Source organism: Toxotes jaculatrix, chromosome 3 (genome assembly GCF_017976425.1).
Source record: "Toxotes jaculatrix isolate fToxJac2 chromosome 3, fToxJac2.pri, whole genome shotgun sequence".
NCBI lineage: Eukaryota > Metazoa > Chordata > Actinopteri > Toxotidae > Toxotes > Toxotes jaculatrix.
Genome location: NC_054396.1, coordinates 11,002,650 through 11,025,635, shown reverse-complemented (window position 1 = coordinate 11,025,635; position 22,986 = coordinate 11,002,650). Strand labels below are relative to the sequence as shown.

Here is a 22,986-nt window from a genome sequence, read left to right as displayed (position 1 = left end):
AAATTCTCAATTAACATGTTGAGTTTTACCATTTTCCTCTCCAGATGAATGATAAGTAAATTCCCTCTGAAATCTCTCACAGCATAAAGTAAAGAAAATCTGCCTTTTTTATTAGGATAGTATATTATAAAAACAGTTAACTGATGCAGTATTATTGAGCCGGTGCTTTTGTCACTACTGTTAGGTGGACTGTCAGTATATTAAATGGCCATTAAGTGCAGTTGACCCACTTTAACATGTTTAAGTTTTTTTATTTTAATTAATTGTGGGAAAATTACACTGAAATCGCCTAAGAGATAAAGTCAACAGATCTCACTGCTTATTTTGCCTTTTTTCCCTTCTTCTTTCTCTATAAGTCTCCTGCTTTCTTTCTCTTTTTCTGGTTTTATCTGCAAATTAGACATGGCAAAGAAAAAAAAAAAGAAAATTGCTAAATATTTGAGAGTATTATTTTATTTGTTTTTATTCCCCTTTGTTCTTTCCAGTGCTCAGAGAGACGGCTTAAGCCGATTAGCATTCTCTGCTGTGAATGGGTGCTAGATTCAATGTATGGATCTGTACAAAAATAGATACATTCATGTGGCGTATTAGGACTCTTCCCATTCTGTCCAATGTGTGTTGATGATTTTGATATTAACATCCTTTCCTTTCTTTTTTTTTAAATAAGGATACACCTCTGTTTTATCATTTGTCTTGTAGCCACTATCGACTTGGCCTTTTAAATGGCCTCGTTCTGCTGGTGGATAAACAGAAGCAGCAGGATTTTTTGCTAGAAGCAGAGGTGCTCCTGTGGGATTGAAGAGTTCAGACCTCACCTGCTGTCAAAAAGCACGTCAGTTTCATTCAACACTGAACCACCACCACGCTGGCACTGTCAGAGTGTGTGGGCCTTGCCAATTTACGCCCTGCTATAACACCTATTCTCACCCCTTTTTGGAAGGAGAGAAAGCCAAATAGCTACGTGAATCCAATTTAGTCAGAAAGCCATTCATTTTCCCTTTTCCCGCTTGCATGGCAATGATTATTGCACAACTGATGAAAGATGGCTAATTAATTCAGATCCTTTGTTTTTTTTTGTTTTTTTTTTCAACTGTTATTCTCACATGCTCATTCTTCACCTTTTGGTTTTCATTAACACGTAGAACCTTTGCTTTCTAGCCTCTTTTTTAGGTCTTACTGTAGACCATTACAACATTAGCTCTGGTTAAAACTAAACATCTACAAGACTAAACCTGGAAAAATCATAATGTAGGAGCCACCTATTTTCCCTCTGCTGCCAGCTGTGTTAAATTTGATCACGAGATCCACCAGGAACACAAAAAACACGACTGAAAAATGAGGAATCTCCCTGCAGAAAAGTAATAACTCAATATTGGTTTGATTAGTAAATCTTAAATTGATATTTTAATAACAATACCTGAAAAGACTAATCATGATTCATGAAATAACTGTATGCGTTTTTCTTCATACACTTGTTTGCCGCGTGTGATCTATATACAGATATTGCACATGTAGTTCATCAGGTTGAGGCCTTTCCGTTGGATAATGAAGGTAGAGTTAATTAAAGTGTCTCAGAACAAATTCTCCACATTATCACTAAAACGTGCGCATATTTGCCATTTTCTAGCAAGTTGGGAAATGATTCGAAGTCATCGACAGTGTCAGTTCGCATATTGTAGCATTATTGCGTTGCTTTGCATGTCACGATAATGTTCTGTACCATGTAAAGGCAACCTTTAAATCTGTCCTGTGACTTTTATTGTGCTGCTCTCTGCAGTAAAGGCAATGTAAAATATAGAAGTAAATGTATGAATGCCATTATTATGATGGAGTTGGTCTGGTGCATTTTCAGAAAAGGCAAGAGGAAAAAGTAGATACATGGTCTTTTTGCCAGCTTTGCACTAATGGGCAGTGACCTCATCCGACGACACTGCCAACCTCATGCACCTGGTCTATTGAATTCAACAGCATTTAATTCAAGTCCAGGATTTTGTCCGAATGATTACATTAGCAAGGATTTGCTGTTGTCCACAGCTGCATGGAGGAGGTTAGAAGATCAATTCAGCACGAGTTTGCCGAAGGAATAGCATTTTGTCCGGCCGTAATGTGTTGCTCATTATTTTTAAGTGCGTGCACAGGCACACACACACACACACACACACCCACGTGTGCACAAAGACTTCCATTCCCTTTTCACTTTCTATCTCTGCCACACACACAGGCACACTTTGTATTCAGGCAGCCATGTGCTCGTCATGTTCTGTCAGCATTTGGGCAGTGTTTCATTGTGCCGTGGTCACGCTGTCATTTCACACTACACTGACCACCCAGTAATTATTCTATTTACCCACTGCTGAAAGGAGGGGGGAGCCAGCTCAGTCCAACACATTATGTAGCTACAGTATGTCTTTTTCTACTGACTTTGTATCTGTCTCCTGTTGTGCCTCTCTTTGTCTCGCTGTCCTAATTCTGAAAGAAGTATTCTATCTCAGTTGCATGTTATTTCTTTGACCATGGTTGTAACCGCATCTGCCTTTATTTGCCCTCAGCCTCTTTTTCTTTTAACTTGTATCTTCTGTCTTCTTATTCTTAGCGTGTATGAGAAAGAAAAGGAAACGGAGTGAGCTTGAAGTCAGGTGAAAAAAAGATAATTATTTTCTCTTTTAATTAAGTCATTGTGTCATTTGAGCTGCTTTCTCATATGAAGTCCAGACAATGTCCAGAGAATCAGGTCCGGACATTGTCTGGAGTTGCACTTTCACATTTGAAGCACATAATCAGAGATTGCCCAACTGAGACGCATTCACAACTACTGGAAATACTTTGTTTGGTTTAGGCGAGGGGCGACGCCTGGTTAGAACTTGCAAGATGCAGGATAGAAATGTCATCAACATGCCCGCAGTTTACATGTCTATACAAAAATGATAGGTACCTTATAAGAAACTCTGAGCCCCTTCAATATTCCTGCGACTATGGGGAGATCACCTTGGGGTGAATTGCTGAAAAAAGAAATATAACATGGATTGAGAGAAGCAGGAGAGATTTTTTGGCGATTGGACTAGGCCAAGGCACATCAGTCAGTGGTTGAGAAGATGTTGAGTGGTACTTTCTAAGAGTGCGATCTGATGTTCAGGCCTAGACCCCATAGGTACAAAGGTGTGGAGGTGTGGTTTAAAATTTGATAAAAAGCAACCACGGCTAGCCGGTGCAAGGAGTTTAGGAAAACCACATGGCCCCATAAAATGATGTGGTGAGATGGAGATCGGGTACAGCGGTCTGGATTAGTTATAATGGAATCCACTCCAAATTCCTTTTAGTCCTTTCTGATTGTCTATTGACAGTTGCAGTACTCGTACTTTGCCTACTATTACCTATATGTTATTCTAAGACCAGCTCCATTTAGTTTAAGTGCCAAAGTTTAAGCTAAAAGCTGACTCCTACACCTGAGGAGGGTATTTTGTTGATAGCAAGGCAACATGATGAAAGCCCCCTGGGTTATTGCTTCTTTTTCCTTCACTGGACAGGTCACACTCTTCAAAATATCATTCTCGGATGGAGCTATAGTAAGTGGTAATACGTTATCTATCTTGCCTTGCCCAACTACATGGGGCATATTAGAGGAGTTCATTCATTAACCTTGCCTTGGGGTATGAGACTACCCATATTCCCCGAAAATACCTCACCTCAGAGACCCACTACATCGCAGCTGAACTTACCTTAAGATCTAAAAATCCATTAATCCTCTTAAAAATACCTTACTACCCTCAGAGTGTTAGCAAAGACAGAAACTAAGTGAACCTCAGGTGGATGTCTGTGTGAGGATTCACCACCAAGTAACAGCTGACAGTTTGTGGATAAAGCCTACTTTAATGTGGGCTTGTTATATCTTCTTTATTCTGTATGTGTGTCTGTTCTTGTGTGTGTGTGGGTAGTGTGTCCAATTAGTGAAACAGACAGGTGGCTCACTGCGAGGATCTCTGTGGCCCCCAAAGTAGCAGACTGGTAGTCATTACTAGAGACAGGTCCTGTCTGCGCAGTGGTCCAACAAAGGTTTACCGTTAAGACAGAAAGCTGCAGTCACTTACACACTCTGCCTCTTTGACTGTCTCTAAAGAAACACACATATAAACTCCCAGAAAAGATTACAGTCACAGGCTGGTCACATTTAATGTGTTACATTTTTCATTGCTGCATTTAACAACAGCTTTTCATCAAGTTACTGTGTTTATTTTGTTAATGTAAATAAAATCAGATTGAGTCTGTTTGCCATTACAGTAAAATAGATGCAGGTTTGCACTGATTTTGGACTTTTTCTCTTTTCAATTTCTGCTGCAGCAGCCCACAGTGACTGAATGACAGTGGAAACACTGACTTTTAAAACTACATTGACAAAGTGACTGTATTTAACTGTGGATCAGACTTAAAAAGGTCAGTATCTGAGCCCTGGTACCGATCCATGTATTCACATGTAATTCCCGGGTGGATCTGAGTGGACCCCATATCAGCTTTGATGGTGTAAGATGTCACAGTTGTCTTAGGAAAATAATGTGTTTTTTCTTTTTTTTTTTTTTTTTGACTAGATAGAGTGTGAAATGTGAAGTGCAGGAAAAATGTTGTGTGTTGCTCCAAATCCTGCGAGGACGAGAGGACCTCAGACAGGGACAAGGGACAAGCAACATTTAAAATACAGTAGCCTACCTGACATGCTGTATGTGTTCAGCCAAGCAGTGTAACATGGATCAGGCTGTATGTAATACAATATCCTCCTGGCAAAGTAACAGATTAATGTGATAACTGTTGATTTCATTGTGGGGAAATAATGTGCTCACATAATTCACTACACTTGCCGTGCTTTATAGATTTGAAAGCAACACTTTTTCAAAAGAAAAGTGAAGTTGTTTAAAGAAAAGGACCTTACAAATTAAATTACACACAAAACCGGAATTGAAATCGTTGATGATAAAAAGGCTAGTGATGGAAAGTGATAGCGGTGAAACGCTCCAAAGAGCATGTCTCACCTCACATCACCCACGGCTCGAGTGAGTCGTCCAACCGCAAGTTCTCCTGATTGAAAAGTTATCAGCGATGAGATGTCACACGCAAACATACGTGCACATGTGCGCCTTATCTTGTTCCCGCATATCACCTGTTTTAATGAAACACTCTCCTTATCCCCTCCCATCTCTCTATCTCTGTATTCCCACAAAGTGAGTTTGGTGAGGATCAATCAGCCAGGCTAGCAGAGTGCGAATTGTTCTCCTACATTCCTATCTCCCTTCAGCACTTCAGCTGTCAGTGTATGAAGATACGGGCAGAGCTCTGTCTGTCTTCAAGTCCGTGGCTTGTAGTTGTTTTGATTGCTGTTCCCATTTGAGACAGAGACTTTGTAAGTGTTTCGGCGGAGTTGAGATTAAACTTAGCGAAGGTTTTGGGTGTCATATTGTGAGATGTGAGCTTAGGATTTAAGTGTGCTGCATCACTTAGCAAAGGTGGGATAAGTGATTATTATGACTACCAGAATAATCGTAGCTACCGAGTAATGTCAGTCCTTCACAGGCTTTATGAACTAAATCTGTAGTCCTGATTTTTTATGATTCTAAACGTAAGATTTCTGCCTGCTGAAATATAATGTTGTGGATCTTATCCTTATGGCAGTATTATAAAAGCTTTACAAAGCCTCTAACAATACAGGATGCATGCTCTGCCATTCCTTTTGATCTCACCCCAGCCATGACATCTTTGATCCTCTCTCCTCTTCCTCTCCACTCAGCGTAATATTAAAAACCAAAAGTACAATGCCGTGGCTTCTGCTTTAAAGGAGCCCAAATCCTTGTCATCATACATTAATAACCGTTCACACACCGCACACACTCGCACACACCAACACAAACAACACGAACTTAGACACAGAGAATAATAAAATGCTACGCCTTACGATCTTTACTTTTTCTTATTATTGCTTTATTCCCTAATGTCACGCTTTGCAGTGGCGCAGAACCTGAGCTGTCTTCATAAAAACCACACACTGCCAAGGTGAGACAAAAAAAAAATAATGAGAAACCTTAACCATTTGAGCCTAATCATTCTCCAACAACTCTGCATGTATTTATGCAAAGTGTCACAGTCAGAAAGCAGTAGGATTGTTGTTTTGCTTCTTCTCCCTGCGAAAGTTAGCTATCAAGCTAGCTGGGGCGGCTAATGTTTTTCTAATAAGAGCTCACCTTTAATTTCAGTCAAACGAGGCAGTTGGTGCAGATTAGCGGAGGCAATTTTCTGCTTCAGATTCCATTATTAAAACACTCCTGCTATCACAAAGTTTCTCATGTTGAATAGAGAAAAGAATGAGGTTTTTTTTTTTTTTTTTTATACTTGAGCTTGGATTAATACCTTGGGGCTATTTTTTCTGTTATCTCCTGCTCTTAGGGAGTAATTCAGAATGCAGACCAGCTGTCAGAGTGCAAAGTCAAACATCAACCGGTCGTATAATTTTAATCATGTGATTGAAACTCTTCCCAACAGGTTTTAAACTGACTAACACAGCGACACCATTTCCATTGTCTGTTTATACAAATTCTCTTCTCAAGGGCAGACCTTGAACCCATGTTATTTCCATGTCATATGGACTTAACATCCATTGAGAGCCATTCAGGCCCAAATCCTATACTCTGAATCATAAGATTCTGAAGTATTTTAATAATAACTCAAGCCAGCACCTCAGAGGAGTGTGTCCATCTTGTTTTAACATGATTGAAACTTTGTTTGTCCAGTCTTGTTAACATCAGCTAAGTGCACTGTATAGACCCTATCAGTGTCCCAGCTGAATGACTGTTAGCAAAACATTGAGCAAAGCGAACCAATATTCATAGCGCCAAGTGATGTGGCACCACATGATGTCGCAGGGGTACAATGCAGATCACGATGGTTGCCATGGGTTACCGTTTGTCCATGCAAGCTGCAAGGGTTATTTGTCATTTAATACATCACTGTCACGTTCTCTCTTTCTCTCTCTCGCTCTCCCTCTCCCTCTCTCAGGTTGCATTCACTTCTCTTTTCATGAATATTCTCTTCATCAGTGATTTATTTAATCCTGTCGCTCTACCCTCCACTGCACACACAAACGCACATAGGCACACACACTCAGGCTAAGCAATACACACACCAGTGCTTAGGAATTTCTTCCACAGTTTATCATGTGCATGCACACAACTGCTGTGAGAGATGGTATCAGGGCAGCTCGTGCCATCTCGTGTGTGTGAGTCTGTGAGAGCATGATTGTGTATGTGAATGTCATGTGGTCAGCTTCTCAGAATAAAACAGGCATGTCCTATCATGTCAAATGAAGCCGTGTGTGTGAAGCCATCTCTTCCACACTCTGTCGCTGACTCTTTTTACAGTATTGTGTTGTAAATAGCTTGAAAAATTACTGTGGGATAATGACATGAAGTTCATTATACACTTATCTAATGTAAGTCACTCCCTCCTCTGAGCTGTTTCGCTAAGATCTGCACTTAGAAAACAAATGTCTCTAAGAGGTCTAGTGTCACACTATTTTATTCTGTTCTACTTTTACTTTAAAGTTCATTGTGGACCTTGGACACTGCAGTTCATAAAGTAATCTCTCCTTTGGTTCCATTTAGTAGCTGTTCCATAGCTTTCAGTCATATCACATGATCATCATCTGCAAATGGAGTTTGGCTTGTCGTCATGGATTTTTTTTTTCACACTTAAGAGTCTTTTTAACCATATTTGTAGAACTTTGAGGTTGAACTTTTTTTTTTCTGAGTGGAAACAGGTTACAAAGAGGCTTTAGGTGCTCAAAATGGAAACAAAAAAATGGAAATTTAAACATCTATAATCACATGGCAACTGGGCAAACTCCATTTGTGGATGAAGATCATATGATATAATAGAAAGCCCCAGAACAGGAGCATGAGCTGAGATTATTTATTTATTTTATTCTATTCTATTTTATTCTATCATACTCTGTTTTCCTGTGTTGTTATTGGGCTCTGTGTACAAATGAGAGGTTGCACAGGATGAGGCACTGTGAATGATAAATGTCTCTCTGTCTTAGTGCGTGTGTGTGTGTGTGTTTGTGTATATTCATATCCCAATCCTCCCAGTTACGAGTTCTGTCACAACAGCAGGTAAATTACCACAAGCAACAGAGCACTCAAGGATTACCCTCATGTAGGATTAACATTCACTACCTGTATGTGTGTGCCTGCATCTGTGTGTGTGTGTGTGTCTGCATCTGTGTGTGTCTGTGTGTTCTTGTGGGTGTGGATGTGATTGTGTGCTTTTGTCTACACACATGTACTGTTTGTGTGAGTAAGATAAAAAGAAAAGAGAAAGTTTGACTTTGACTCCTAAGCTGCTTTGTCTATGCATAATTCATGTCTCTCCACAGGCTGCACCTTGAAGCCTTGGAAACTATCTTAGCTACTCCAACTGCAACTAAAACAAAACTCAAACAATCTCAAGTGTTTTTTTTTTTTATTTTCTTTTGCTCATCATAAGCTTTAATGACACAAACCAGAAATTGTTAGTGCCACTGTTACTGCAGTTTCAACAAAGCCGAACTTCAAGGAGCCGGTAACGTTAACTCACCTGCGCCTTGTCTCTTGATTTACTGCAGCCAGTTCTAGTCTGTTTTCTTCTCTTTTTGTTTTTGTGAACCTGATGTTGTTGGAATTTCAGTTTGGATGTGGATCCCTTTTGTAGTTACCCACATAATTATTTGATTTGTTGTCTCAAAGCAACAAAGACTGCCACTGTGTCTTTTTCATCAGTGACACACACTGAAACTGTATGTTTATACTGTAGCAACTACAGCTGCACATGAGCTAATATTATGTTAAGATAGCAGTTGTATTGTACAGCTTTACATTTCTTTGCCTAACATTAAGGGAAAAATCTTTTTTTTTTTTTTACAACCTTCATGGCTGTTAACAACCTGACTGTTCAAAGGTCAACAGTGCTCTTTCTTGCCCTGTCGCAGTCCCTCTAATGAGGTTACCACATCTGATTACAGCGTTAAGTTTGCGAATAAAAAGGTTATCATTGCTGATAGGAATGATGGAGAAAACTGTGAAAGTAATTTTCCTTTAAGGATGGTATCACCGCTATGAAGAGGAAATTACCGCAGTAGTTATCACATGCAGTGAACTTTAAAACTAAGACTTTGCTGAACAGATTTACACTTTCTGTGGAAGATGCTCCGTCACCTTCCCATGTTTTATTTTACAAAGAAAAGTTTAGTTTCTAACGAGGCCTTAAAGAAAAAGCATTACTAATACCTTGCTTTTCAAAATATAAAGAAATCAAAGCAAAAATTTTGCTTTGATTTAGTAAAAGAGCGAATTGTTACATAAATCAAGACAATCAGATGAGCTCTCACAAAGGAACAACAGAATGATTGTAGCCAAGAGATCTGAGCATGTGTTTACGTTATAGTCACACTGACCCTCCTCTCGCCCTCACCCTCTGTCTCTAGGCCCCGGCAGACTGCGTCTGTGTGCACTGAACTACAGGCCAAGGTTCTCCAATGCTACAGAGAAAATCCACAGCAGACCCTGCACTGCTCCGGCCTGGCCAAACAGTACATGAACTGCGTCCAGCAAGCTAAGAAGGTGGGCGAGGGCTACATACTGCACATGTGTGGAGTAGTGTTTCTTGGATAGGATGCTTGTGCGCATGCTTGTTTTTGTGGATGTGCTAATTGGTTAGTAATATGTGTGATTGTTTGCTCTATAAAGTACTTGGTGTGGCTTCCTTTCCTTTAAAGATACATCTTTTTAATTTGCTTCCAGTCTTTTCTTTTTTTTTTCTTTTAAGAGGACAGAAGGATAGCAGTTAATTAGTCCGACCTGGAAGGAGCTTGACAGTGACACTGACAGTGGAACAAAAAGGTGAAGAGATAAATAATCCTTTCAGTCCTTAGACCAAATCATTTAACTTCTGAGAATTGCAAAGTGCATGTTGGTTACTAGGACACTTCAAACAGGAATCCAAATCAATGAGACATGCTTATTGAGCGGATTTATAAGTCACCAGGCATACGCTGTGTTTTGGAACTTTCTGATAGGAAGATTACGCCGTTATTAGTGTATTAAAATCAGTTTTGGCATTCAGCGCTTTGAAATGCATTCTGCTTTCTGCTGATGCTTTCGCAAATAGTGTTCAGACCCTACGCTTATCTCCAAAGTGCTTATTTTACCCAATTTCTCCATCAAAAAACAATAATGAATGGAGCAATTTGCACATTATTATCGTGACAAAATGCACTGATATGGCTCCAAAGTAGATAAAAGGCACAAAACAACAATTGGTGAATTTGGCAGTTTAAACAGTCGATAAAAGCGAGGCAAAAGCTCACAATAAAAGCAATCAGTCTCTTTAAACTCGTTCAAAACATCCATTTGCCAGTGGGATGGTGCTCTTTGGGAAAAAAAAAACGGTGTATACGTGTTTGTAAAGGAATCAATTTTTTTTGTGAGCATGTGTTGTATAAATTTAGATTGTGAGTGTTTATGTTTTAAAGAATAGATAGTGCAGAGCAGAGGCAAGCTGTTTTTCTCGTCTTTGTAAAACGTGAGGCACTTGTTTAATTCAGATTCAATCAGGCATATCTTCGACAGAGTGATTGTGAATGAGAGTCAGAGAAAGAAGGAGAGGAAGAAACACTCAAGAGACAGAAAGAGAGAGAGAATCGTATTGAACGTGGAGAGTTTTGCAGATTGAAAACCAGACTTATACCTGTACTATCTTCTGAACAGAATTTGGAAGTTTTTGTAACTTCTACCCTTGTGAAAGAAGCTGGATTTGACTGATGCCTATAAATTGGGTCCAGTTCCTTTCAGACAATAGTTTAGATGTCAAACATTTCTTCTCTACACACCAAAATGTTAACTGTCTTTGAACTATACTCACATGTTAAAAATAGGGTTTTTTTTATGTTCCGATATTTCTAAAAGTTGTGTCTTTTTTTCAGATGGTTGGAGAAAGAAAGTCGTAATCTAAAGCATTTTATCGCCAAAATCTTTTCTGTCTAACCTTTCTTTATTGGGATAATCTAACAGAGATTAAATCTTGCTTTTCAAGAAAGCCCTGTGCTACTCTTTTGAAGAGGGTGGGATTTTCAGGTTGACCTTTAAGACTTCTGAAGAGGTCTGTCCCAAGCTCAAAGTTAAAGAGACATAAATGTTCCTAGGTCTAAGATATAAATGTGTAAATGTAAAAGACGTCATATTTAAGTGTTCTGTGAAAATACCTACATCTAATATTACCCCTCGCTTTACCTCTGTCATTCTTTCTTATCCAGCCATCTTGTGTATTATCTGCTCATCCTTGGCTCTTTCATGCTGCTGTCACTGTTGATCCATCTCTTTCTCCCCCAGTTCACATCCTCCATGCGTCCCTCTTCCTATATTAAAACCTCTATCACTGGTGCATTAACCGGTGCATTAGCTCTGATTTGCACTGCTGCGCATGGAGCTCTGTTAGGTCTTAGCTAGGTTTGGCTAACATGTCAGACGCTGTCCCTCGCATGTTCATTCACAGATGCCATGCTTCTGTGCTCTCACAGTCACACAGCCTGGTCTCAGACCCACTGCTGTCTTTGTTGAACACACAGATTCACAGAAAAGCCCTTTCCAGTTCGTGAGCTTCAGCAGCTGATTATAATATTGTGCTGTAGCCCTCAGATCTGAAACCTCCTTCCCAGTCGCTCTGTCAGACTTTACTTTAAAACCTCTTGCTGCTATAATTATTTGCATCCATATTATACTTCGGTCTCATGCTTCATTTAGCGTATCTTTAACGCCAGTGGAATGGATTGGACAGGGCCGAGAGTAGGCAGATAGGGTCAGTGAAAGTAGCAGGGAATAAAAATAATAAAAAAAAAAAAAAAGATGGAGTGACATCCATGTAAAAGATATAAAATCAAACTGTTGAAAAAAAAAGTAGTTTCTTAAGACTTCTGTCCATAAACATTAGAACTTGTGATTTTTTTTTTAGTTCGTTTTTTATGGAAGTATTTGGCAGTGCTGGGGAAAAATGTGAATATTCAAATAGCACCTTGGAACACTACCCAAATGACTGAGACTGGGTCAGAAAGAGAGGAGAGACAAGTAGCGCTGCCACCGGAGGCTCCCAATCAGTCAGCCTTAATGAAAAGAAATGAGTGGGCAGTCCCAAGACCCCTCTGGACACGCAGGCAGCTGTCCAGTCTGCCTGTCTATAAATGGATCTGACAGAGCCAGCAGCTTGGCAGAGCAGAGCACTTGGACGAGAGTTTAACTAGGAAAAGTTTCAGTATTGCTGCAGGTGGTTAAGGGTCAACAGGGAGCAATATGCGCTGCCGATTTAGTCATGAGAGAGCAGTGGATCATGTTTCATTTATGAAATATAATGTTCTGTAGACCCCGGAGGAAACATTTTGTTAAGGTTGAGACTGTTTAATAATGGAGGTTTTACCTTTTGCTGAACATCGTGTGTGCTTGTTCCAAAAGTGGAACAGAAGGTTTGATCATTTATGTCATTCATGCCTAACATGAGCTCCTATGTAGAGCAATACCATGCGAATATGAAAGATTACATAGCAAAAAGCCCACATGTTTTGGAGAATGTTGATGCGTTGCATTCAGAAAATATTTTACAAACAGATGACCAGAAAATATGTAAAATCAAAAATGTTACCTGAATTGTTTTAAGGTGACATAAGATATTTTTTTAATGCTGATTATCTCATGTAGAAGCAAAACTCTTTGAATTCTGTTACTTAAGCATAAGCTGACATCTGTAATTTCTGTCATTTTTGTTTAAACTAAAAAGCTGAATAAACTGGCTGTTCATGGGCAGATAAAATAGCGAGTGAGTTGGAAAAGACATACAACATTTGGATGCAGTCAGTTTTTCAGCTTAGTGCAACAATAACATGACTACTCAATAGACGGAAAAGCTTTCAGGCTTGTGAAAACCTCCCGACAGCTTAAAAGCTCTGTTCTTTTGTTATCTCTATGTGCTTGTAAGGATTTTCTAAAGCAGACTCACTCTTCCCTGTGATTAAAGGGAGAATGCTGTATTTTCCCCCAAAATTAATCTTTGTCTGAAGTTGATACCTTATGGTTTACACTGTTCTTGAATATAAAGTTATCTTCCTCTCTTTTGTCTCTTTCTGTACACGAAGCTTGATGCCTATCAAATACCATCTGTTTGCCCGAAGCCTAACTCTTTTCCTCTGGTATTTTCCGTATTCTCCAGTCATTTTCAGTGCATTGTTTCAACATAATAACACCCACATACACAGGATACCCATTTAAACAAAGTTAAAGTTTGTGTGCATGAGTCGCACAGTATCAGGCCCATACTGTCTGGGGGCTGCCTGTCTAGCTCTGTCACTTCCACACCAGCTGCCACTGACTTTTTAAGACTTTCCAAGAGTTTATTCATGTAAACTCTACTGTATATATCTGTTACTTTCCATCAGCTTGTCTGTGTTTGTCAGTCAATCTGCCAATGAAACCACGGCGCTGCTTATCTGTCTTTTTTCAGCCAGTGTCCTGATCTGAACATCACTAGAGTATCTATCTCACTTTTTCTGTCTCCTGCTTGAAGTCCACCCAACTCCCTATCTACAGTGGCACAGCCTTCCTTATATGTCACTCAAAAGTTCTTTTATGTTTTATGATTCATGCATGCACATACACATAACGCACATTTTTCACTCATTTTTCCCTCTGCCAGCCATTAAAGACAGTTACTTCAGGGTATGGCCCTATCACTGCCCCCCTACTATCACTTCCCCGTCCCTCTCCTGTCAGTGTGTCTCGTCATGAGCTATTGTCATGCATATGGGACCTTAAGTTTGTGGGTGTATGCGTGTGCGTGTGTGTGTGTGAGGGATGCAGGGTAAATGTCAGCTCACCGAGGCCCTGCGTTATCACGAAGCTCTGTGGATTTTGTCTCTCTGTGGTGTGACGTCAGGCAGTGTCTTATGTGTTACTGCTGTATGGTGGTCATTGTCATTGGACGTTTTTGTACTCTGTGTTTGTGTGCTTGCACGTGTGTGTGTTTACCTCTCGTCACCTGTCCTCACTTTCAACTTCCTTCTCAGTGAGACAAAACACAGACATACCCCAAAATCACGCTCAATAACAAGCGTTTCTCAAACCACCGTTTGCTGTAAGCATCAACCGACGACCCCTTCCTCCACAGTACTCCAAGGCTCCAGCGCCAACCGTTTGCAGAATGCTAATGCCAGTGCTGTGCCATTTAATACCATCAGCAGGGTCCAACGGCATCGGAGCAACACTTGCCACTGCTTCCCACATACTTGACCCACTTGAACCTGCTGGTCTCCTGAAAGCAGTATTTGTCTGCCCTGATGTGAGTGTGTGTGTGTGTGTGTGTGAGTGTGAGTGTGTGTGTGTGTGTGAGTGTGAGTGTGAGCATGTGTTGGCCTCTGAGATGCTTGGGGCTAAGTGCCACTCTCTTTCTACCTTGATTACCACGGCCTGTGGAGCATTGCTATAACAACAAAGAATGTGGAACAGGTGTGTTTGTACATGCGTATGTGATGCTATTTTTAAAGGTAATCAGAAATCTGCCTCGATTATAGCTTACAACAAGAGCAGTGGCCGTTTGAAATTAGCACCAGTATTTCCACAAGGTAAAAAAAAAAATAGACTTGGTGGGTGGTGGGAGCCCTGGTTGGGGGCTGATAGTATGCAAATGGAAAATAGGGATGGAACAAATAGAAATGCCTAACTATGGCCTATAAAATGAACACAGATTAAAGTAACACCACTCTGAAGCGGTGGTTGCTCCCCTGGCGGATGCGGATATCAGTAGGTAGACTTTGAAATTACAACAAGAATTTTATGTTAATGATTATCCCATGTGTCGTAAATTGGCCGGACCTTCCTTACCTCACGGGAAAGACAAACTTCACTTCTCTACCATCCCACAGGAATCGCATCATTTCACATCTTTTTCCGTCTAGACAATCACTGCCAATAAGTTGGACAGTGTGTAGTGACAAGAGGCCTACCTCTGTGGTTAAAATTTAATGGCAGTAGCTTCTGACACACATAAGGATTTTGTACTGGTCGCTGATATCTGTCACATGGCAGAGCGTTGTGAAGACCTTTGCCCTGTGTAGGGGTCGTAAAAGAAGATGTAATCCGAACAGGTAATCTGCACGAAGAAGCAGAAAAGTGTTCCAGAACAGAGCCAGACAGACACAAGTAGGAATCTGTAGGAACGTTAGAGAAGCACTAACCCACAAAAGAGCTGCTGTCTACAAAGGCACCGAGGATTAGGCTCACAGTTGGAACAAACTAGGATGTGAAGAAGTAAAAACCTGTGTTTGCACAGGGCAATTAAGAAAGCCTAGAGTTTGTACACAGCAGCGCTCAGACATGTCCTGTCAGGATGTAAATACAGCTGGGGAGATAAGTAAGTGTTCATGTGCCTGCCATCAGCAAATGAGCTTAACAAAGAGAAAGATATTCTCAACATATCTTGAGTGTTTTGTGGATTCAGCCTGAAGTTATCAACATACTAACAAAGAAAATAGTTACTGGTGAGTTGAGGAGGCTGCCCAAGCCGGGGTTAATCGGTTTGGTGATTCACCTTGGACTCTGTGAACTTTGTGGCTCGCACTTTGTAATCATTTTATAGATGAATTAATGGCAATGCTAACTGTTAGCTGCAACTCCAGTAAACTTTGAGGGTAGGTATCCTTATGCTTGTGGTGTGTGGGGAGAGTGTGGAGACAGGGATTGCATTTTGCGCCACTGGTGTTCAAAAGTGTACAAAGTGTATCTACAGTCTCATCTTGAGCTCATTTTAAGACCCTTAGAGCTTCAGTTAGTACAAAAAAAGAGAGATTTAAAAAAAGAAAATAATGTTGGTTTTATATGTACGAGTGCGATAGAGCATAGCCAGGAGTTTGGAGTGCGTGGGTTTGCAGATGGATCCTGCCGCGTTTAAGTGCTGTGGGGGTTTTTTTTTTTCTCCCTCTCTTAATGTCACCTCTATCAGTTGTGCCGTGTGTGCTTGCGTGTCTTGCATGTCTGTGTATGCATATGTCTCTGTATATGTCCATGTCTCAGCAGCGTGTTTATCTATACAGAGCTATTCCCCCCTCTTCAAAACATTTTAGTTGACATTTTCCGCATGAGCCACTTTTAACCGCAAAGTAATTCACCAGCGTTTACAGGGAGACATCCTTTTCTAAATGTAGTGCCAGGAGCATCTGAAGCACCTTTCAGACAACATTCAGTCCTAACAAAATGCTTAGACCATTGCCCATGAAAAAGAACCAGATGGCTTCAGGACTGTTTCACTCTGTTATTTCCCTGCTCTCTGGATATAGCAAATCCAAGCAACAAAGAAAAATCAAGACATCTTATTCAAACCTGTTCAGCTTGTCCAGGTGAAGGAGCTGATTGATAGGAAGAGGAGGAATTCTGCCATTTACAGCTAAAAAGAGAAAAAAAAACAGAGATGAGGCTTTGTAGCAGGGATGAAAGAGGGATAGAAGGTGCCTGTCAATGGGGGGATGGATGGAGGCTGATGAAAGAGAGGAAACAGGGGAGAGAAAGGCTTAGGCAAGAGTCAGTGAGGAAGGGTTAATAGAAAACTGTAAGAGGGAGGTTCTGTGGGAATGGGTAGATGATGGAAGGAATGTATAGATGGATGAACAGAGAGAAGTGGAGAGGTTCTGTCAGCGGGAGGGATGAGGGAATAGGAGAAAGTATGAAAGGAAGAAAAGAGAGGAGAAGAGTCTGCGCTGTCAATCATTACTGTGGGAGAGAAAGAAGAGACTGACACAAAAAAAATGTCAGATTTTAGGATTGTGGAGTAGAAGGAAAATACGGCAAGATGTGTGTTTGTGTATATATGTGTGTGTGTGTGTGTGTGTGGGTATGGCTATCAGTAGTAGCAGGTGGTGAGCCCCACTGTGAGCCTTGGCCTGCCTGCTAACTCTAATCTGATAGCAGAGCCACTCTATTCAGCCTCAGTCTGGTCCAGCAACACACACACACACACACACCACACAAAACCATATATGCACAGACCCAGACAGTTAAATATATTGTAATATCCATGTTATTAATGCCTCCTCTACAACTCCTACACTGATTGAAGCTTCTGTGGGAGTGCTACTAACTGTAAAAATCTACCAATACGAATATGTTGCATGTATTTTTTTTTCCCTGCCATTTTCATTCTATAAATCACTGTTATTATTTAGATTACTTTTATTTTGTTTCATACCATTATTATGCTTTGGTAACATGGAAAAAAAAAAACCTTGACGTACACATGCGTGTAAGAATATCATATGCTCACACATATAAGGTGCACAAATGTACCAGCTCACATATTTTTGTCTCTTTACATCTCTCTGTCCCTCATTCCATCCCAGCTCTGATTCACATCCATCATCTCCAAGGCGACCACCCCATGAAGGCACACATAAAGCTCAACTCTCTCATGTCCCGTCCTCCAGCAGTTGCTCTCTCTCACTCTTTCAAATCTATATAACACTATAAACACGTCGTGCGTGCTGCTGCACTTCGCTGACCGCCATCTCTATTACATATGATCATTTCCCTGATGTCAGACTTGAGCTGCCATGTGTCTTACTTCATCTGGCTGCAGATAAGGCGTTGGGGTAAATTGTGACAAAGGGACTCACTAGGTGAAGACTGAGGTGTTCTTTTACTCTGTGAATGGAATTATCATTATCATCTTCACCATCGTATTGTTAGATACGGTAGCTGCTCAGTGTGTCTGACATGGGTTCATTTGTCACTCAGTTTATGTGTGCAGGTATATTACGATTTCTTTTTCAATAGTTTAAATTAGGGTACATGCAGAATGTATGTAAACATGACATGTTTACATGTCTTAAAATGTGTCTGGAGGGAATCTTTAATCTCAATGTGTATATCTAAACTCAAGCAAGACATAAAGGACAGTGGTTGCTGTAGAGAAAACCTTTCACATCGATGAACCAAAGTCATAACCTGCTGATGCCACTAGATGAAACATCAGGCCATGCATTTTTTTTTTTTTTATATATATATATATCTCAAGACGTGAGTGTATCAGCAAATCTAAATACCCTTAAAAATTCAGGGGATCACCAAAGTCATTTCATAAAATTTCATAGTAGTCTATCCAATAGTTGAGATATTTCAGTCTGGTGGAACGTGGTGAACTAACAGACGACCGCTGTAGCTAAAAAGATCCAAAGGTTGATGAGGGTGGTAAAATCAGTAGCACTATAAAGTACAATTAAGTTTCCCACTTGCTGAAAGCCACTGGGAAATTCTGCCCTTTAATTATCTGCTAACCCTTTAAACATCTTTATATCCAACAGTAATCAACTGAGTTTTATCAAATTACATCAGTGACTGATGTTAAATCAGTGACTGTTCAACTCCTCAGCTGTTTAGCTGATGATTTACAGACTGAGTGACTGTTTCTATTCAACAACTCCACTCACTGACTAAACAACTGTGTGTCTAAATCAGTGAGTGATATGTTAATGGTCCAGTCAGTCAGTTCACCTTACTAACCAAACAACCGACTGACTGACCAACATACAGACCGACTGACTGATCAGTTTAGACCTGTCCTGTGCACATAACCAGCCCACTAACTAACTATGAGGCTTCCTCAACTGACTGACTAATTGACTGCTGGCTGTCTTACTGACTGTGTAATCAGTGAATGGCCGTGTGTTTATAAAGCAGCCATAGCCACGGCCACTGTGTGAGTGTCTGATTGACAGTCCTGCCTGGCAACTGTCTCCGTCCCTCCAGAGAGAGGGGGAGAACTGAGTGCTGTTAGCACTGAGCAGAGAAGACAGTTATTGATTTTCTACTTGTCTATTATTTTTGTTTTTCACAGAGAAAAAGCAAGTGAGCGAGTCTGGTGTGTTTGTGTGTATGTGCGCGAGTGAGCACCTTATTGTACGTGGTGCAGATGTGTGTTTACATGTCAGACTGCTGCCTGTACGTTGTCCATTAGCTTATGACTATGGGGGTGTGAGTATACCAAGCGTGTGTTGCTCTATCTGCGATCTGCTCCTCACGCTGCTCTCTAATTGGATGGAAACTGACAGGTAGAAGAAAACATGTTTGTGTGTCTGAATTTGTGTGTGTGTGTGTGAACCAGTGTTTTTGTGTGTATCAAGTCTAATCTCAGCAGACACTTTTCTATCTTAGCAAACCTCAGTGATAATGAAGTGCAGTTGCAGGTTCAACTTTGCACTCTTTGCACCGGCAGAGTGTAAAAGTGAGTTCCATCTCATGTCAATAGATTGAGAAAACAAAAAAAGAGAGAGAACAACAAACCGCAATGTGGTTATTTTTAACCTCACAATACAATTACTGCCATAGAATGTCTGCGTGTGATATTGTAGTGCCTAGATTTGTCAAAGAGTCTAAGATATACAGGAGTAAGATTCGTAAGGGTAGGATTTACTGCAGCACACTTGCATTAGCTTTAGTTTGGTGTTACTAATAAACTGGCAGCTGAGTGGATGTCTTAAATTCAGTGCGGACCTTGAGCTTGAATATTTGGCTGCCCTCCATGCGCAAGGTGTCGTGCATAAAAAGCTTTTCCTGTCTTTAAATTATCCAAGTGTGGACGGCGGCAGTCCAAATTTGGACCTGGGGCACCAAATCGAACTGTGTGTACTGTGGGAGGTGCTAGGGGTCAGTTTGAAATTCAGGAACTACTTCATACACTATGCATGAGGCATAATGTCCCATCACACTGCTGTATATGACTGTGGCAATACCAACACGCCCTGACACACACACACTCACACTTGCAAGCGCATACACACATGTTAAAGTGTGCACACACTCGTGCACACACAAACAGAGCCACTTTCACACAAATAGTCCGTTTTCATGCACGCATGCAGACACACACTGTCCCCCTTTATATCTCAGGACGTGAGTGGAACAGCAAAGCTAAATCCCCTTGTCTCATTTGCCGCTCATCTCCAATTCAGTGGCACAGGCTGCGATGCCCTCGGATGCACTTGGCAAGTGAGCAGCTAACCTGCCCGCCAGCATATCTGCCTGCCAGCCGAGCGCCGAGGTAGTTAGCATGCCAACTAGCCCACCCAGCAGCCACAAGCTAATGCTTCACTAACCCTGGGTCACCCTGTGTCTCTTTCGGTGACTGTGTTTTTGCGTGTGTATTGACGCAAGAGGTGTGTAGTTGTACCTTATAGCAGGCCGGCTTTCTAAAATATCATCACACAGAGACCGTCCTTATTAATCTGATCTGACTTTAAAACCTTGCCAAGTCACTTCACAAGTATTTTGACACACAGTCGTCAAATCTGCAGTTCTGCTCTACAGCAGCGGGCGTTAACCTTAAAAGCTTTAATTTCTTTGCCAACATTCAAAGCACAGTAAGCAAGTAAGAACATTTTCTGTTCTTTATACAGTACATGACTTTATTATGTTTCGGAATGAAATCCTTCATCTGGTATCAAAAGAACTTTCTGCTACGTTATCATAAGAATCTACAGTGCACGTTTTTCTGTTTTTATTTTCAGGCTGGTGAGGAGGAATATGTCTCACAGATGAGCTATGGTGCAACACCTTTTTGGTGTCTTAAGCATTGTAGTTTGAGTTTTAGCTTCTTTTTTTAAACACACAAGGTTAGGGTTATTTCAGTATATTAAGAATTTCTTCCAGAAACAGTTGATATACAGCAGATAAAACAAGACAGACAACCAAGGAGTACAAGGTTAACATCATGGCATAAAATAAATGCTGCCTCCTCATGCTCATAACCTTACGGTGAGTCTTAGTAAGTAATTTAATGGGTGATGAGATTAACCATTGTTTATATGTTTGACCTTAGTATTGGTAGGAGGTAGTGAATTAAAGAAAAGTGGTCTTGGCCTTACGCAGAAAAAAGTTCTATTGCGTTACCTATTGCTCCAGTGGCTGCGTTAAATTCAAACACACACACACACACACACACACACACACACCACGTCAGCCCCTTCCAGTCCCTTCATTTTTCGCGTGGACTAATAAATTAAATAAGGTTCCACTCCCACCCATTTCTCCCTCCCTACATGTATAATCCATAGTGTTCTTCATGAGCGGCCTGCCCTGTCTGTTCTGTCATTTCAGCGCTTAACGTCGGCGCCATGGCAACAGTGCAGAGTTCCGATAAGCAAGCATAAGGCAGTTACAAGCTTTTGGATTTCAAGGTGGACCAATGACGGCTTCTGCACAGTAGTTGTAGTTAAAGTGCCTTGCTCAAAGGTTTAAGATTAAGATTCTCTCCGGCCAGGTTGTGGTTGTGTGGAGTGTGGCAAAAATATCTCAAGTGTAGGTCTGTTGTACCAATGAACCTCTTCAGACCTTCCCTGCAGCTACTGTGATTCATTGGATTAGAACTTGAACATGTGTGTGTGTGCGTGTCCTGGCCCATAGCGATTGTCTGTGTTTTGTTTTTTTCATGTGTTGCCACATGCAGTTAAACACCAGTTGTATTAGCTACAGGCCAAACACTTCCAGGGCAGAGGTCAGACTTTCTATAACCAGAGCCGCCCTCGACACGCCTAACAGGCTACAGTTCTTCGATGTGCCTCAGTGTGTGAACATCATGTACATTTCCGTGTCTTTCATTCAAGGATGAATGAAACTCTTGTCCAGTTAGTTGATTAAATAGGATTGTGCTAGCTCACATCAAAAACCATCAAAGGATAGCCCTAAAACCTGAAGCTCTGCCTTCAGAAACTTAAAATTGTGGCCTCAGGTTTTTGGGTTTGTAGAACTGAAATTATCTGCCCGCTAACTTGGCAACCTTTGAGCATGTTTTTAGCAAAAATAAGGCTTTGTCACTTTCTCTTTCTCTCTCTCTTCTCCTTTTTTTTAAGACTTGGCATGTAGTTGGTTGCATAATTGTAATTGTAGATAGAGGAGTCTGCATTTTAAGCATCCTGTTGGACTCCACATGTGGTGAGAAATGCACTTTGCCGTCAAAAGCCTAAGTTAGGTTTCAGAAAAACAGGAGAAGTGCCAAGCTTTCCCTGAGTGATATTTAGATTTTTAGAGGTGGTACTTTCCCTGCAATTTTGATAATGTGCAGTGTGGCTTCTTGGCTGGTGTGTTTTTGTGTGAGGGACTGGATTTCCCATGATACATCCTGACTTTTGTGAGTTTCCCCTTGGGTTCTAGTAATGTAAATTCATAATTTGACGCTCTCTCTTCTTTTCTGCCCTTCCCCCTCCTTGTCTCTCTTCTTTTCCTTTTTCAGAGCTCACTGACGAATCACGGCTGAGAGACCCAAAGAAAGCAGGAGCAGGAGAAGAAGAAGCGAAGAAGGGGAGAGCATGTCAAATCCGTCCATTTCTCGCCTCCCTCTGTCCCTCTCCTTTCCATCCATCCATCCATCCATTTATTTAGCCACAATCCCTGAATAACCCCCTCCTCTTTCCCACTCACGATCCTTCTTGGTTTTTGAGTGTATTATCTTGACTTGTCACTCCAGAGTGTATGATGTGTTGATTTATTGTCAAGTTGCGCCGGCACACCCCTGCCGCCGCTGAAATAAATCCCAGTGATCCGGTGGTGATGAGACTGCAGGTTGTGTGCCTTTGTGTCGTGTGTGTGAGTGTGCGTGTGTGTGTCTGTGTGCGTGTGTGTACGCGGTGCAGTGGCGGATGGCTGTCTCTTGTCACGGCACGCTAATAACGCTTCCACTACTGAAAATGGGGTCGTGTGCACCCTTCTGACAATGCTGTGCAGGCCCAGGGGCTTGATTGTGTGCCGTGCTCATGGTTTCATTAAGAGAGAGAGAGAAGGGAGAGGAAAGTGAAGGAAATGAGGGATAAATGAAGTGGAGGACAGATGAATAGTGAAGTGTGCATGTATTAATATGTGCGTGTATGTGTGCATCTGTGCGTATAGCGAACCCGTGTAC

The 22,986-nt window shown here is 41.1% G+C and overlaps 1 protein-coding gene across 1 annotated transcript in view; it reads left to right on the top strand.

The window, feature by feature from the left end:
- Positions 1-22,641, top strand: part of LOC121178684 (MICOS complex subunit mic25a-like) — a 49,585-nt gene extending 26,944 nt beyond the window's left edge. The window contains exons 7-8 of the mRNA XM_041032966.1: positions 9,497-9,632; positions 22,321-22,641. Coding sequence (XP_040888900.1) covers positions 9,497-9,632; positions 22,321-22,344 — 160 coding nt within the window. The 3' untranslated portion in view covers positions 22,345-22,641. The remainder of the gene's footprint in view (positions 1-9,496; positions 9,633-22,320) is intronic.
- The last annotated feature ends 345 nt before the right edge of the window (positions 22,642-22,986 follow it).